The following is a 17,952-nucleotide window of genomic DNA, read 5'->3' as shown; positions in this document are numbered from 1 at the left end:
TGGGCAGTGACGGTGGGTGGGCAGTGACGGTGGGTGGGCAGTGACGGCGGGCAGTGACGGTGGGCAGTGACGGTGGGCAGTGATGGTGGGCGGGCAGTGATGGCAGGTGGGCAAGCACCCACATGCACCCAGGTGAGAAGCACCGAGGCCAGCCCCTCACACCCAGGGCACCCCGCACTGGGCCCGAAGCACAAATGTCCCGTCTCTTTTAGCCCAGGGCTGTTCAGCTATCAGAGAGAGTCCCAAGGGTCAGTGTGACCCTGACCGCCCCAGGGCCTACACCGTCCCTGCCCCCATGTCCAGGATGCGGGCCCGGCCCAGACCCCACTCTGCCGATGGCCAGGCAACCCTGGCAGTCCACTCTGGCGCTAGCTGCCCAGGCCTCCAGTGATCCTGGGAACCCCAGGCCCCCCTTCTTCTCTGGCAGTAGCACACCCCCCAGCGGCACACTTGCCCCGTCCCAGGAAGCAGGGTGGCCCTGGGCTCACCTGTTGGTGTGTGTGCAGATGAGCACCCTGGTGTGGGGCTGCCGGACGACCTCCAGGGAGGCCATCGCCAGAGTGTAGGTCTTGCCCGTGCCGAAAGGGCCGTAGATGAGCAGGGGGGCAATGGGCTGCATGCCCCTGGGGCGGCTGCCCGCAATGAACGCCACAGCCAACTTCTGCTTGTGGTTGCCATGCACCGTGGGTGGGGTGGGCAGAGGCCCGGGCAGGCCGCAGGTCGGCAGGTCCGGCACCACCAGGCGCTCCTCGGGCAGCGCGTCCACCGCCTGGTGCCAGAAGCGGAAGGTCAGCGGGTCGATCTGGAACTGCACCTCCAAGACGGGGCTGGTTTCAGGCTGCAGCCCCAGGGCCGAGCAGCAGTGGGTGGGCAGGAGGAGCCACAGCGCCTGCTCTGAGATGGCCCGGGTTTCTAGCCGCACCTCAAACACCGTGTGGTCAGGTGCGGGCACAGGGGCCACAAGAGCTGTGCTGACCGCCCGGCCCAGCAGAAAGCCCTCGTGTGTGTCCGGCATCAGAGAGGAGGGGGTGGGGACCTCGGCATAGAGGGCTCCTGCCGGCGGAAAGAGCATGCCCAGGGCCGGCGTCTGCAGGGTTGTCCTCAGGCACACCGGGCCCCGAAAGTTCAGCCTGGTGGGGAGAACAGGGTCAGCGGACCGGGCCGGAGTTCTGCAGCCAGCAGCCCAGCAGCCCCCGTGGGCCCAGAAGCCCCCACTCACTTGGCCACCAGCTGCTGCTGAGCAGCTTCCTCCTCATAGAGAAACTGGTGCATCCTCTGCCGGTAGTTGGCGCAGGAGATAGGACCTGGCGCCGGGCCCCCGTGGCTGAAGTCCAGCGCCAGGGCGGGAACCTTGTACTTGGCCACCAGGGCCACCTGCTCGGCCGTCCGCTCCACGGCAGGCACCACGAGGCGGTTGCCTGTGTGCCAGCGCTCCAGCTCCTCGGGATGGCCGCGTGCTACCATTGCCCGGAGCCCCGGGCAGCGCACCTGGCCCAGCTGCAGCCCCAGCTTCTGCAGCAGCACTGGCCTGCGGCCGAAGTCAAAGACCACCCACTGCTCGAAGAAGCCGAAGGAGGTGCTCTGCACGCGCACCTCCACCCGGAACCTGGCTGGAGAGGCACGCGCTCGGAAGCGCTCCCCCTTGGCATAGAGCTGGCCTGGCGGAAGGCAGGGGGCCACCAGCGAGAAGTCTGCTCCCAGCTCCTGCTTGAGCAGGGCCACATGTAGCAGGGGCTCCTGGGGGAGAGACTGGATGGTGAGGCGGCCCCAGACCCTGCCCGCCCATCAGGGCCCGGGCTGACCCACGCGCCCCTCCCACCCTGCTGGGCTTCCTGGCTGCGAGCCCAGAAGGCTGCTTGGCCTGTCTGAACCCTGGGGTTCCCCACTGCAAATAGGGTCGCAGAGCAGCCCCCGTGGAGCACGGGACGCTCAGGGCACACGAGGTAAGTAGCCTGGTCCTCACTCTCTATGCCGGACGCTCCGCAGAGTAACGCCACAGGGGTTGGCACAGGACACTGAGGCAGGCTTCAGATCACACAAGCACACGGCAGGAGAACGCACAGGCAGCTCCAGACCCCAAACCCCAACCACCCCGAGGCCTGCTGACTGCTCACCTCGGAGTGGATGTCAAATATCCAGCTGTGCTGAGTCTTCTGCTCATGCGCCTGATGCACCAAGGGCTGGCTGCAGGTGACAGACACGCCATCGACGGTCTCAGCCGCCTGCACAGGAAGCCCGGCGGTCAGCAGCGGGGCTCTGGCCCCAGCAATCCCCTGCCCACTCACTTGGCCCCCACTTACCACCAGGACCTCACTTCTGCTGCGCTGGTACTCAGCCAGCAGCCGTGCCTGGTAAGACACCAGCCCCTCCTGCCAGGCGGCCTGCTCCCGCAGCTTCAGGGTTTGTGCTCGTTGCGTCCACTCCTGTAGCTCCTGCTCGGAATGCGCCTTGGTGCAGACCTCCCCATACTCACAGAGGCTGGGTCTGGGAAACGGGAGGTCGGCAAGCAGGGCAGAGGTAAGCCTCTCAGCCCAATACTGGCCTGTGGCGGGAGGCAGGGTAGAATCCGGGCCTGGGGGCAGGGCAGGGCGGGAACAGGGACCGCCTCCATCCTGTGCCCACAAGAAGAGGCCTCGGTGAACCTCCCTTAACCACCCTTAACCACCCCCCAGAGGCCAGGGCGGGGGCCAGCCCATAACAGAGGGGACAGAGAACCCCTGGTTCCAGCTGAAGGGGGGTTCATCCCCCACCCCAACCCTGCACCCCACTGTCCTTACTCTGGGCAGAGCTCAAACGTGGAGAGCCCCATGGGTGGGCTGCGGTACTCCCAGGACTCAGTCTGGTCCAGGGCCACCATCTGTGCGTGCTCCAGGGAAGAGCAGTGGTTCTCAAAGGCCTCCTGGGAGTGGCAGGTGACCAGGCAGGCATGGCAGTACAGCCTGACCGCAGTGGTCTGGCCGTGGGGGACCATGTGCTCACCCTCTCTGGGGGCAGTGGGCAAGAGCAGGTCCCGCCGCTGGAGCCCGTCCAGCTGCTCAGCCTCCCACACGGCCATCTCCACCGCGCTGTGCGCATACTGGCAGCGGGACGCCCCGTGCCGGCACGGCCGCCCGCGCCCCACGTACATGCAGTAGGCCAGTGGCTGGCCATACTGGGGCTGTGGCCGCACCTCCACGACCTGCTGCTTGCGGCGGCCCTCAGTGGTCACGTGGGTCAGGAGCGCAGGGCAGGCTCCATGCTTGGGGCAGCGCCCCTGGGGGTCCACGGGGCAGAGGCGTGGAGGACAGCACCGGAAGCAGTGGGAACACAGTAGCTGGAAGTGGCCACCATACTCCGCACGGATGGCATCCGCTGGGCCACGCAGCTCACCCCGGGCCTCGCCCTGCAGCTCAGTCTTGAGCCACAGACGCCGGACATTATGCTCACGCTCAAAGGTCCAGACCAGCGCCTCCTCCGGACTGCGGGCAAAGGTGCACTGGTTGCGGTGGCGCTGGCAGCCAACCCCCGGGGTGTAGTACCAGCAGACTTCATAGCGGGCAGGCCGTGGAAAGCTGGGCCGGCGGTCCACCTTGTGCCAGAAGCGGCTCCTGGGGGCTCGCTTGAAGCGGGCCAGCAGGATCTCTCGGGGACAACTGTGCTCTACCCTGCGCAGGAGGTAGGTACTCTCATTGAGCCGCTGACTGCAGCGGGGGCAGGCCAGGTGCAGGTCCAGCTGGGCACGCAGCCCGGCCAGAGACAGCTCCTTGGTGGCCATGGGGCTGGTGGGTGATGAGCCGGCCCCTGGGGGCACCATCCCTGGCCTGGCTCTGCGGAGTGCCATCCGGGGCTCACGGCTTCAGAGGGTCCTCCGGGGCTGCTCACCCATGGTTAGAAGTCTGGAATGGGGAACAGCAAGAAGGAAGGTCAGATCCTGAGGCCAGGAGGCCCACATGCACCAGGTAGGGGCTCAGACACACTCTGCCTCTCCGTCAGGCCGGGGAGAATTCTGTCCACAACACAGGGGGAGGGGGCCGCACTGACCTTGACCCAACCAAGACCCCTCCCACTTCTGAAGGGTCTTTGGGCCCTGGGGGAAGGCTGCCCTGGCAACAGGAGCCCTGACGGCTCTTGGGGCTCCCCGAGGAGCCTCCCTCTCTAACGCCCCCCAGCACTGACGCACCCAAACACACAGCAGCCCCTGCTGGGGGGGTGGGCGGCGGGGCGGGGGCCAGCAGAACAGCATCAGAGCTTGGGGAGGAAGTGGGGAAGCCCCGTCTGCTTGGAACTTGCAGGGGAAACTTTGAGCACAGCACCGAGAGATGTTTTGAAAGGAAATGGTTGCAGCTTCAGCCTTGAGGGGAAAGCCCTCCCCTCTCCAAAGTCAATCTTCGGTCCAGCTACAGAGGGACCAGGGTAGAGCCCAAGCCGGGTGGATATTCAGAAACAGGACGACACTAAGGGTTCTGGACTCGGGGTTCAGAGATCGCGGCCCCTCCCCAGGAGGGGCCGGGGGGGGCGGGAGCCGGGGTCGCGGCGACCCGGCTGCGCAGCTTCCCGGGGCCGGGGGCTCGCAGGTGGCTTCTGGGTACCCTCCCCCCGCCGTCACACCAGCACCCCCCCCCGCGGGGCGCGGCCGCCCCCTCCGCTCCCTCTCGCCTGGGGGTCCCACGGAGCCCGCCCCGGGACGGCGGCCGAGACCCCGGGCCCTCGCCGGGCGCTTACCCTGCGCGCGGAGCCGCCCCTCGCCGCCCGGCGCCGCCGGCACCAGCACCCGCTCCGCACCGAGCGATCACTTTCGATTCTGCCCCCGGGTGACTCAAAGTGCTGACGCCCGATCGCGGAAATTACCTCACCGCCCCCCCCCCCAGCCCCGCCACCCCTGCGAGGCCCGCGAGCAGCCCGCGACCCCCGCCCCTCGGCCGCGGGGGGAGGGCCCCTGAGGTCCACCCCCGCCCCAGGTGCCCCGCGCACACACAGACCCGCGGGGCGCCTCGGCTGCCCGGAGGATGGGATCCTCCGCAGTTTGCAAAAGGGGCCATGCCCGCGCGGGGGTGAAAAAAACCAGAAGACAGAGCAGAGGGGAAAGGTGCTCCCGCCAGAGCCCGCTGGGGAGCCCGCAGGCGCCCCTTTGCTCTAGAACTGCTCTGGCAACAGATGGACCTGTGGGGACTGGGGGACCCCCCGGGGACCCCCCCCCCCCGCAGGAGGACTGGGAAGGGGAGGGGCTGAGAGCTGGGGGAGGTGGGAGGGGGAGGCTTTCCTAAATGGCTCCATCCCGTCTAGGTCAGAGGGGACCTGCCTATCTTCTTACCTGGGAAGGTTCTTACCTGAGGATGCTCTGGAGCTATAGTCAACCCCTTAAAAGGGAGAGCAGGAAGGTCAGGAGCATTTTGCAGCTTGATTGCGTTTGACCCCCCAACTTTCCTGCATGTGTGCCATCCTTAGTTACCCTTGAGGAAACTGAGGCACTACACTCACTGGCTGAGGCTCAGCAGCTAGCTAGCTAGCAAAGCACCCAGTCGCCCCACCACTACCTGATGTAACTCCAAGGATCCTGGCTTCCCAGATTCATAACCTTGTAGAGTCCCCTTGAGCTAACAGATACGGCAGAAGTTTGATGACAAAGGCTGGGCCATAGGACACTGCTTCCTCCCAGCTCTCTCAACCTGACTGGGGGGGATGCCAGCCACCATGGTGAGAGGGTGCTCAAGCAGCACGGCCCACAGTCCCCCATGCCAGGAGGGACTAAGGCCTCCTGCCAAACCCCAGCACCAATTGTCTGGAATGTATGTGAGGCATTCTGCGAGAGGACCCTCCAGATAAGTGCAGCCCCAGCTCAACTGCCACCTCACGCCTGAGCCACCAGCAAAGCCACTTCAACTATGAAATGATACATGTTTAATAGTGTTCTGGGCAAACAAGTCTTGGGGTGATTTCTCAACAGCAATAGATAGCTGATACACCAAAACTGTTCCTCAGTGAGATGCACCTGTATCAAGACAAAGTCAGCATCATGTTGGGAAGGGCAATAATGGAGGCTTCCCATCTAATTCAGGAAGTTGGCTGGGTGCACCATTAGCCTCAAGATAGACAAGCATCAAGTTCAAGGACATAATAAAGTCTTCCATAAATAATAGCAGCAACAGAAGACCTAGGGATGAGCTTAACAAGAAACATGCTAAAAACCTGAAATGTTCCCGAGAGACACAACAGAACACCAAAAATGGAATGGAATACTATGTTCATGGATAAGGAGACTTAACATTACATAAAGATACTAATTCTTCCTAAACTTATCTATGAACTTAATACAATCCCCCAAAAAATACTAAGAAGAATTGGGGGATAGACAAGCTGAATTTAAAATTAATTGAGAAAAGCATCACACAAACAAGCAAGAATGGGCAGGAAAATTATTACAAGAAGAGTAACAGAAAACTGAAAAGAGATCACTCCCAAACTCATCTTACAAGCCCAGCATTACCCTGATCCCAAAGCCAGGTAAGAACACCACAATAGGGGCGCCTGGGTGGCTCAGTTGTTAAGGGTCTGCCTTCGGCTCAGATCGTGATCTCAGAGTCCTGGGATTGAGCCCCGCATCGGGCTCCCTGCTCTGCGGGAAGCCTGCTTCTCCCTCTCCCACTCCCCCTGCTTGTGTTCCTGCTCTTGCTATCTCTCTCTCTGTCAAATAAATATAATAATCTAAAACTAAATAATATAAAAATAAATTATAAAATAACCTAAAAAAACCACACAATAAAAGATAATTAAAGACTGGGACGTCTGGGTGGCTCAGTCAGTTAAGCATCTATCTTTGGCTCAGGTCATGATCTCAGGGTTCTGGGCTCGAGCCCTGCATCGGGCTCCTTGCTCAGCGGGAAGCCTGCTTCTCCCTCTGCCTCTGCCTGATGCTCCCCCTGTTTGTGCTCTCTCTCTCTTTCTAACAAGTAAATAAATAAAATCCTTAAAAAAAAAAGAAGAAGAAAATTAAAGACCAATAGCCCTAATGAATATAGATGCAAAAATTCTCACGAAAATATCAGCAAACCAAACTCAACAGTACATTTAAAGGATCATCCACCATGACCAAGTGGGATTTATCCCTGGGATGCAAGGATGGTTCAACATCTGCAAATCGATAAAAGTGATACATTACATTAATAGAATGAAGGATAGGGAGACCCAGGTGGTGCAGCTGGTTAAGTGACCAACTCTTGGTTTCGGCTCAGGTCATGATCTCAGAGTCATGAGATTTAGCCCCATGTCTGGCTCTGTGCTCAGCACAGAGTCAGCTTAAGACTCTCTCTACCTTTCCCTCTGCCCTCCCACTTGTATGCGCTCTCTCTCTCCCTCAAATAAATAAATAAATCCTTTTAAAAAACAGAATGAAAGGGGCGCCTGGGTGGCTCAGTTGGTTAAGCGACTGCCTTCGGCTCAGGTCATGATCCCAGGGTCCTGGGATCGAGCCCCGCATCGGGCTCCCTGCTCCACAAGGAGCCTGCTTCTCCCTCTCCCGCTCCCCCTGCTTGTGTTCCCTCTCTCACTGTGTCTCTCTCTGTCAAATAAATAAATAAATAATCTTTAAAAAAAAAGAATGAAGGATAAAAATCATATGATCATCTTAATAGATGCAGAAGAAGCATTTGACAAAATACAGCATCCTTTCATGGGCACCAATTGTCTGGAATTGTCAACAAACTGGATATAGCAGGAATGCTCCTCACATAATAAATAACATGTATGACAAGTCCACAGCTAACATCCTACTCAGTGGTGAAAAGTTAAAAGCCTTTCTTCTAAGATCAGGAATAAGACAGGGATACCCACTCTCATCATTCCTATTCAACATAGCACTGGAATTCCTAGGCACAGCAATTAGGGAAGAAAGAGAAATAAAAAGCATCCATATCAGAAAGGAAGAAGTAAAACTATTTCTGTTTGCAGGTGACATGATCTTATATATAAAAAACCCTAGAGACTTCACTAAAAAAACTGTAAGAACTGATAAGTGAATTCAGTAAAGTTGCAGGACACAAAATCAACATACAGAAATTGGTTGCATTTCTATACACTAATGACCAACTATCTGAAAAAGAAATAAAGAAATAATTATACTTACAATAATATCCAAATAATATCAAAAACAATATCAAGTAATATAGGAATAAACTTAACAAAGGAGGTGAATGACCTGTATACTAAAAACTGTAAGATACTGATGAAGAAATTGAAAAAGACACACACACACAAAATGGCAAGATATTCGGTGCTCATGGATTGGAAGAATTCATGTGAAAATGTCCATACTACCCAAATCGATCTACAGATTCAATGCAATCTCAATCAAAAGTCCAATGGCATTTTCCATAGAAATAGAAAAACCTATCCTAAAATTTATTTGGAATCACAAAAGACCCCAAATAGCCAAAGTCACACTGAGAAAAAAGAACAAAGCTGGAAGCATCACACTTCCTGATTTCAAGCTATGATACAAAGCTACTGAAATCCAAACAGTAAGGTCTTAGCAGGAATACAGGCACACAGACCAGACGAATAGAATAGAGAGCCCAGACATAAACCCACACATATATGGCCAGCTAATTTTTTAGAAGGGTGCCAAGAACACACGATGGGGAAAAGACAATCTCCTCAACGGATGGTGTTGGGAATACTGGATATCTACCTGCAGAAGAATGAAACTGGCCCCCATCTTATATCACTCACAAAAATTAACTCAAAATGGATCAAAGATTAAATGTAAGACCTAAAACCATAAAACTCCCAGAAAAAAAAAACATGGGGAGAAAAATCCTTGACATTTGTCTTGGCGATGTTTCCTGCATGGGACACCAAAGCCCAGACAGCCAACACTATAGCAAACAAGTAGGACAACATCCAACTAAAGAGCTCAGCAAAGGAAACCGTCAATAAATTGCAAAGAGACCCACAGAATGCAAAAAAAAAAAAAGTCTGCAAACCATATATCTGATGAGGGGTGAATACCCAAAGTACACAAGGAACACATACAACTCAATAGCAAAAAAATAATCAAATTTAAAAATGGGCAAAGGACCTGAACAGACACATTTCCAAAAAAGACATCCAAATGGCCAACAGACACATGAAAAAATGCTCCACATCGCTCGGCATCAGGGAACTACAAATCAAAACCACGATGAGATACCAGCTCACACCAGTCAGAATGGCTAAAATTAACAAGTCAGGAAACGACAGATGTTGGCGGGGATGCGGAGAAAGGGGAGCCCTCCTACACTGTTGGTGGGAATGCGAGCTGGTGCGGCCACTCTGGAACACAGTATGGAGGTTCCTCAAGATGTTAAAAACAGACCTACCCTAGTACCTAACAATTGCACTACTGGGTATTTACCCCAAAGACAACAAATGTAGTGACCCGAAGGGGCCCCTGCACCCCAATGCCCATCACTGAGGGCCACCCCTCCTTCACTGGCACCCCCTCCCCTGTACCCCGAACGACTCTGAGTCCATAAAAGAGGAGGCATCTGAAATGTGTGAAATGCAGTTTTTGCCAAGATACCTTGTTAAAGAAGAAAATTGAAGTGACCACAATGCACCTTGGGTTTTTAAAAAAAGAATTGAAAAGTATATAAAGTTCAGGGGCGCCTGGTTGGCACAGTCAGATGAGCATCTGACTCTGGACTTCAGCTCAGGTCATGATCTCAGGGTTGTGGGATCAAGCCTCTCTGAGAGAGAGAGAGAGAGAGAGAGAGAGTTCAAAACTCAGTTACAGAAATCAGAAGACTCAGAACTGCCAGGATAGGAGGAAGACTTGCTTTTTTTCCTCTACTTTCTTGTACGTTGAATTTGTACTAAGTGCTTATATTCCTTATTCAAATACAAATGAAAAGTGTAAAAGGCATCAGGCACCGAATCGTGAACTCTCGCAGCGTGTTCTCCTCCCTTTTCCAGTGGCTCATAAGCCAGGATGACAGCCCTTCCCCTTCTGGCCTTGCAAATCCTTCAGATGCTGATGGTGACAACTTTGTCATCTTCCACAGGGATCCCTCCCTGAAACCCAGACTTACACCTCACACTGCACTGGGCCCAAACCTTCTCCTCCTGCTCTCCCAACTGCCTCCCAGTTCAGTAGATGAGCACCCCATCCTCCCAGGTGCCCAGGCATCCTGGACCCTCCTCACATTCCACCTCCAACCATCAGCATGCCCAGCTCCAAACCCAAGCAGCTCCAGAAAGCAGAGAGCCCTACAGCAGCCTCCTATAGCCCCCACATCCACATCCCTCCCTGCTAGGAACATAGCAGTCCTTTCAAAAGTCTGCTCGGCTATCCCAACCAGTAAATGCAGAGGGATAAGGTTTGGAAAGGGATGATGTTTGCAACCATCACAGTAATAACTGAGACCGGATATTCATGCAGCCTCAAGGCATCTCCCCTGGGATACCTTGTGCTTGCCGTGGAGAAACTGTCAGATCTCTCCTGGCCTTGGGATCAGGGCTCACATCACCAGCAACAGGACAGACTGACATCATGCACCCCAGGCACTGCGCTTGGAGGACACACCCCACCCCTGTGGTTCCAGCCCAAAGTGCAAAACCTCACACCAATCCCAAGGAAGCATCACAGACTCTACAAAATGACCACCTCCGTAGAAATGTCCAGACCACAAAAGACCACGAAAGGTTGGGGCATCGCAGATTCTCAGACTAAAAACCACATATACAAAAATGTGGAATTGGGAGACAAAGGAGAAATGTGGATGTGGGCTATCAATAACATGGCATCAGGGCCACATCTCCTGGTTTAATGAGTCACGAAGGACATGTTCTAGGAAGCAGACACTAAGGGGTCAGGGTAAAGGGCTCAGCATCTGCAACTTGCTCCCAAACAGCTCAGACCTAAGTTTATTTATACTATAAACCAAATGGGACAAGATGTTAGAAATGGGTGAATCTAGATGAAGAGTATATAGAAGTTCTTTGCACGATGTTTCCAACTTTAGTGTAAGTTTGTTTGAAATTATATCCGATTAAAAAGTAAATGAAGCATGCAGCCAACACCTCCCCCAGTTAACCAGGCCTTCCTCACCCAGAGAATTTCCTAGTGGCTAAAGCTCAGCCTGTCGCCCTCTGCCATCTCCAGAACCGCTGGGAAAGTCCCAGAAACCCCTTACTGGCACCCCTTCAGAGTGTGGAGCCCCACTGGAGGTCCCTGGTCTGGTCTCCGCTAGTCCTAGCAGGCTCTGGTTAGGATCCACCTAGAGAGAACTTAACACCCAGGAACAGGCCCCCAAGGACCCTCCCAGGACCCACCCAGGGGCTCTCCTAGCCAGCCAGAAGTCACACCCTGGCCTGGGAGCAAGGAGGCGGTTGAGTCTATGAGTGGGAGGGTCCCAGTTTCACCTGGGGGCAGGGGCACAGCCTTGAGGGTCCTGGGGCCATCCTACCTGACATAGGGGCCAGGAAGGGGAGGTCTCACCTCAGGAAAGGTCTACACCGCTGGGTTGTCCCAACTGTTCTCCCCACCCCAACCCTACAACGGCTCTGCACCACTCTCCGTGCACCCCCACCCCACACTTGGAACCTTTCCTGGAGCCCCCAGACCAGGCCCTGAGCCCCTGGAGAGTGAGCCTTGCAGAGCTGATGAGGGTGGTCACTGTGAACACGGAAGACAATCCCAAAAGCCCCCTGATGTGCCCCCAGAAAAGGGGAGAGGAGCTGGCCAGCCTCGCTGGGGGTGGGGCCTCCCTGCAGCTTAAGCAGCCTCCTCCCTGCCAGGTCCTTTAGGGTGACACGTTGGGGGCAGAGCGCTTCTCCGCAGGTGGAGGGCGTGTCTGCACTCCCAACAAAGGGAGGAGCCACTTCTGTTGGGGGCCTGGAGCTTTTGGGGTGCTACAGACTTGGCTTAGATCCCCAGCACCTGACCTCTCTAGTCGGCTGGACACCTGGTGTGCTGTCAGGTGGGCTGTACCCACCTTGACCCCCAACCCACTGGGGCAGAGGAAAGCCGAGGCTCAGGGCACCATCTGCGGCCGAGCAGGATGCAGGTTGAAGGAAGGGAGGCAGGTCCTCAGAGGCCAGAGTCCTAGATCTCCTCTGTTGAAACACAGATGTGGCCAGAGGCTCAAGTCCATATGCCTGACCTCTGGGCCTCCCTCCTCAGCATGCAGCCAGCCTGCCCTGTCACTTCCCAGGCGAGGTCCAATCCCCAGCCACCCATTGCCTCCAGGACCTGGTGTGGTCAGAGGGGTTGGTCGTGGAAAGGGCAAGTTCAGGACAAGGAATGCTGACTGCATGGCAGGTGCTGGGCAGGCTGGGGGGGACATGGGAAGCCCTCTGCAATCCATGAGTGTGGGCTACTGGCCACCGCGTCCCTGCAAATGTCAGGAGAGCACCCAGGACTGACCCACAGCCAGGCCCCTCGAAAGGGGAGGCTTTCCAGCTGCTGGTGCGGGGGCAGGACAGCTGAGGACAGAACGGACCTCAGCCCTGCTTCACACCACACAAAACTAGCTCCCCGTGGATCATCTCAGGGTCAAAGCCCAGCTGTAAGGCTTCTGCAAGAAAACAGAAGGAATCATCACAGCCTCGGGGTAGGCAATCATTCCTTTACAAGAACATGAGGGGCATCTGGGTGGCTCAGCCGTTAAGCGTCTGCCTTCGGCTCAGGTCACGGTCCCAGGGTCCTGGGATCAAGCCCCACGTCCGGCTCCCTGCTCTGCGGGAAGCCTGCTTCTCCCTCTCCCACTCCGCCTGCTTGTGCTTTCTCTCTCTGATAAAATAAATAAATAAAATCTTTTTTTTTAAGATTATTTATTTATTTGACAGAGAGAGAGAGACACAGCGAGAGAGGGAACACGAGCAGGGGGAGTGGCAGAGGGAGAAGCAGGCTTCCCGCGGAGCAGGGAGCCCGATGCAGGGCTCGATCCCAGGACCCCGGGATCATAACCTGAGCCGAAGGCAGACGCTTAACGACTGAGCCACCCAGAAGCCCCATCAATAAAATCTTATTTATTTTTATTTTTTTTAAAGATTTTATTTATTTGAGAGAGAGAGAATGAGAGAGAGAGAGCACATGAGAGGGGGGAGGGTCAGAGGGAGAAGCAGACTCCCCGCCGAGCAGGGAGCCCGACGCGGGACTCGATCCCGGGACTCCAGGACCATGACCTGAGCCGAAGGCAGTCGCTCAACCAACTGAGCCACCCAGGCGCCCAATAAAATCTTCTTTAAAAAAGAAAAGAAAAAAGTGATAAACTGGATTTCATAAGTATCAAAAATCTCTATTCTTCCAAAGACACCAGTGAGAAAAATGAAAAAGCAAGCCATTGACTGAAAGATATTTAAAATACACATATCTGATGAGCTGCATGCAGATTATTTTTTTAATCTTAAAATTCTGTATTTTTGAAGCACTCTTCTTAAAAATGAAGAAAATAGGGGCGCCTGGGTGGCTCAGTCGGTGAAGCGTCTGCCTTCAGCTCAGGTCATGGTCCCAGGGTCGTGGGTTGGAGGCCCGCGTCAGGCTCTCTGCTCGGAGGGGAGTCTGCTTTGCCCTCTGCCTTAGCTCGTGCTCTATCAAATAAATAAATAAAATATTTTTTAAAATGAACAAAATATTTGAACACACACTTCATATAGGAAAAGATGCAAATAATCACAAGGCACTAGAAAGGTGCCCAACATCACTGGTCACCAGGGAAATGCAAATCAACTGAGACGCCACTGGGAACACAGAACGGCCAGTCTGGAAACCCATGGCGCTGGTGAGGCTGCAGAGAGACCTCTGCCCACCCTCTGACGGTGCTGGCGGGAGCGCGAGGTGGTGCAGCCACTTTGGAAGACAGTTGGGCGGTCTCTGACACAGTTGAGTGAGCACCTACTTAGGAGCCAGCAGTTCTGCTCCTAGGTGTGTCTACCCAAGAGAGAGCAACGTGCGTCTTCATTCTCGTGTGCGTGACACGCGGGGAGGGGCCGGGGGGGGAGAGAAAGAATCTCAAGCAGGCCCCATGCCCAGCATGTAGCCTGATGCGCGGCTCCATCTCACGACCCTGAGATCAGGACCTAAACGGAAACCAGGAGCTGGGTGTTCCACTGACCGTGCCCCACATCTTCGTTCTTAACGAAGCCTGGGTCGGCGGAGCGCCTCCTGCTGGTTGCAGGGGGTGGTGGCTGTCCTTGTACTGGGGCCTGTGGGTTCCTTGCGGCCTTCTTCGTTGTAGTCAAAAACTGGAAACAACGCAAACGTTCATGGTCAGGCCACGGCATAAACAAACTGTGGTGTGTGTGCATAATGACATGCCACTCAGGAAGCCACGGCACTGCCCCCGATGCTCACGAGAGCAGGGATGGATCCTGAGTACGCTCTGTTGAGCGAAAGCAGCCAAGCCCGAAAGAGTAGTTAGTGCACGACCCCATGCAGATGAAGTTCAGGAACAGAGGAGTTATTACATACCAGGTCAGTGGCACACGAACTCATCCTACCCTCGTGGTGCGGGCACCCTAAGCAGGGAGAAGTCATGTGGAATCTGACCTGGAGATCCACGGGTCCTGGCCGAGGCCACGGCAAGCCTGTCTTGCAGAAGAGTGTCCGGCTCAGCCATTCCGGCAGACGGGAAACCACAGGATGGCCCCTTCCCCAGGTCTGGCCCCTCCGGCCACCACAAAGACAGTAGGACCCAGACGTGGCTCAGATGGAGAGAAGCTGATGAAGACACAGTATGTCCCAGGGAATGTGGCTGCATAACAAATGACCCCCAAACTCGTGAAATAAAACAACCATTTATTATGCTGCTCCTGGTCGTTCAGAGTGAGTCCCTAAGGCCAGCCCACAGCAAAGGGAGGGAAGTCCAACTCCAGCTTCTGTGGGAGGAGTTGCTCTTTTAATAATTACTGTTTTCCTTCTCATCATAGTCTGCAAAATTGGAAGGAAAGCCCTATGCACCACCGGAGATGTGAAGCATATACCTACACAGCACAGCTCTCTCAAACTACTTGCCGCCACTTTAAAGAAACAGAAAGGGGAAGATGTTGGGGTTGACATAGAGCAGGAACCAGCCATAATACCTGGCTTGCTAAAATGTAACGCGAGGCCACTGGGGGCAGGGAAGGTTTCGGAGAAGGCGTGGGCCTTTGGAATGCTGAGGCCTGCATGACCACTCTGCCGCTGGAACACCGTGGGGAGTTGCCTTCCCCGTAAGCTTTCTCAGCCGGAATAGCCGCCCTCCGATCTAAGAGATGTATGCACTGTCCCCAAGGCTATGTTTTGCAGAACTCGTAGAACACGCATATTTGCTAATCCTCCCAGTTCAAGACCCCTTGTCACACATCACGTGCTTGAGAAACACTGATAAGGATTTGTGATTATCCTGAAGGACCAATAAAAGCGGCAGCAAAGAAGAGCAAAGGGTCTTCGTCTCTGAGCATTGACCCCCCTGCCCGCTCCTCTCTTTCACGGCAAAGTTTGGAGTCACCTTTCATCCGTCGGTACAGGGATTGCTGGCCATTCCGGGCAAGTGGTGACCCTGACGTGACAGTGGTGTGTTTTAAAGCCACCACACAGAAGTGAGCTGAGTTATCCACACGGCGGCGGGGGGGGGGGGGGGGGAGAGGGAAGGAAGGAAGGAAAAGGGAGAGCCAACCCAGAAGAAAGCAAAAGTAAAAACAACTCCTCACAAACACTTCAGCCTCTAAGACAACTTGGTAAGAGACTGAATCCAAATGTACAGTAATTACAATAAACGTAAAGGGACTACATTCTATCAAGAGATTTGAGAATCTGAGATTGGATTTTGAAAGGAGAGTAATACAACTATTTGCTACTTAACAGAGATGCACCAAAACACAAAAGCACAATATGGTCAAAAATAAAAAGGAAAAAGGTACGCCAGGCATCTACCACCAAAAATAAATAAATAAATGCTGACATAGCAATATTAATTTCAGACGACCTAGAATTTAAGGCGAAAAGAAAAGAAAAAAGAAAAAAGAAAACCACTCCCAGAATAAATAGATATAGGAAGGAACATTACTTAACAAAAGAGGGAATCCAGCACAAAGGGTGTTTTTCAAGCTTTTTTGACTGGGATTTGCAAACAGTTTTGTTTTGTGTGGTCCTTGGGGTGGGGCCAGGGGTTAAACAGCAGGTGCAGGTCGGACGGCCCCGGGGCAGTGGAAACAGTGAGACACTGCAGTGATCGTGCAAAACGCGTCTTTATACGTTTGTCCAGGTTCACAGGAGCTACAACACCGAGTGAACCTCCTGCCCAGTTTCCGGCAATGGTCTCTCCAGGTCGCCCACCCAAGCACTGACGCTGCCTGGACCCCCCCTTGTCCTCTCTGCCCCTGGGGGGGGCTGTGCCCCTCATTAATATCCCCGTGACACTTCTAGTTGGGTGGTGCCCAAGCCACAGAACGGAGAGCCACAAGCAGGAGCGTCCAAGCTCAGCAGTGCTCAATTAGCAGATGTCCCCGGGGCAGACTCCTGCCCCTGCTGCTCCACAGCGGAGCGCACAGGAGTGGGGAGCCGCTGCCCACTGGGCTTGCAGTGCTCTGGGGGATATGTACAAAGGGGGGGGTGGCTGCAGACCCTCCCCACACCTGTCACCAGGAACAAGGGCGAGGAGGGGCCCCTGATACAGGGGCTGGTTTCCTCCTGAGAGGAGTGGGGACCTTCAAAGCATCTTGAGCAGGGGGCATGGCGGTCCAGCGACTCCTAGAAAGGGCTGTGGCGGGCAAGAGATCAAGGACACAAACAAGCCCCTCAGACCCACTGCAGAGGATGCCCCACTTCCAGGGAGCCCACACAGGCCTTCCCTCTCCCCGCAGGCCTCCCCAGCTGCCCGGGGCGGGGGGCACCTCTCCTTCTCCAACCAGGGGCAGGGAGCCCAGATCACAGCCTGGCTCTGCCACCCTCTCTTGGCCAGTGGTTCAACCTCCCCCATGGGAAAGGGCAGGGGGGCCGTTCCACTTCCGCATGGTGGCCCTGCATTCCCACCCGGGGAACCCCTCACACACGGGGCCCCGAGGCTCCTGCACGTGGGCTGTTGCAGGGCTGCCATGTGACGAGGTAAACCTGACCACCTTTGTAGGTGAGGACTTGCACACACTCTGCTGGCCGAGGCCCACCAGTCGTGGCGTCAACACTGCACAGGGGGTGTGGGGGAGGAAGGCCCGGCACCTGGTGCTGACATGAAAACAGTTTTGACCTCAGGACAGAGGAAGGGCCTTGGGGCCCCCGAGCACTCACTCAGAGCGCCATTGGCAGCGGGCACAGGCCCACACGAACTTGACCCCCCCACAAGCTTTCATCACAAGACTCAGACACACATTATGAAAAATGTTTTTACTGTAAATCAAAGTACCAAGCAGATACTTGCAAAACAACATACAAAGTAGAACCCGGATGCTTCCCTTCCCCAGGCTGCCTCTGAGCCAGCGCTCGGCACCGTGAGAAAAACCCAATCCAGTCCTGCCCCCCAGAAGCCGCCACAGACCCGCCCGGGGGACTGGAAGGCGCGGGCGCACTGACAGAGCCCCAGGAACCCTTCCCGGCTTGGGGCCCTGCCAGGCACAGGTGTCTGCCCCCCAGCCCGGGCGGAAGGGGGGGCTGCAGTTATTTCGGGGCTGTGGCTTCTGTTTCTATGGCTCTGACACACACTTCCCCCCAGTGCCCCTGCGGTCTGAGGGCAGGGCAGCGGCTGACTGTGACAAAGGCTCCAAGGGCAAGACACGGTTTTATCAGCCACGTGATTTCTCCTATGGTCTGAGCTGGTGCAGACCCACGGGGCCAGGCGGGGCGGCGCCCACCCGCAGGGATCACACTGCCTCGGGCATCAGGACACCGTGAAGATGAGGAGTACACCAGCAAGTAAACATCATGCTGAAACCAGCTGACCCATGAGAACAGCAAACAAGTATGCAACAGAAAGAAAACAGAAAAAGACCACCTCGGTCGGTGGCTTGACTCGGGGGGGGGGGGGG

The 17,952-nt window shown here is 55.4% G+C and overlaps 1 protein-coding gene across 2 annotated transcripts in view; it reads right to left on the bottom strand.

The window, feature by feature from the left end:
- HELZ2 (helicase with zinc finger 2) overlaps positions 1-4,804 on the bottom strand; it is a 14,544-nt gene extending 9,740 nt beyond the window's left edge. For both annotated transcript variants that reach the window (XR_012376877.1, XM_025865048.2), the window contains exons 1-6: positions 4,702-4,804; positions 2,778-3,875; positions 2,301-2,484; positions 2,115-2,222; positions 1,220-1,737; positions 489-1,130 (exon numbers count right to left, since the gene is read on the bottom strand). Coding sequence is in view for 1 of the 2 variants with exons in the window: in XM_025865048.2 (XP_025720833.1) it covers positions 489-1,130; positions 1,220-1,737; positions 2,115-2,222; positions 2,301-2,484; positions 2,778-3,820 (2,495 nt within the window). In the remaining variant the exon portion in view is untranslated. The remainder of the gene's footprint in view (positions 1-488; positions 1,131-1,219; positions 1,738-2,114; positions 2,223-2,300; positions 2,485-2,777; positions 3,876-4,701) is intronic.
- Positions 4,805-17,952: the final 13,148 nt, after the last annotated feature.

This window comes from Callorhinus ursinus, unplaced genomic scaffold (genome assembly GCF_003265705.2).
Source record: "Callorhinus ursinus isolate GAN/ISIS: 27379988/994484 unplaced genomic scaffold, GSC_fseal_2.0 scaffold89, whole genome shotgun sequence".
NCBI classification, from domain to species: domain Eukaryota; kingdom Metazoa; phylum Chordata; class Mammalia; order Carnivora; family Otariidae; genus Callorhinus; species Callorhinus ursinus.
This window is presented reverse-complemented; position numbering and strand designations above follow the sequence as displayed.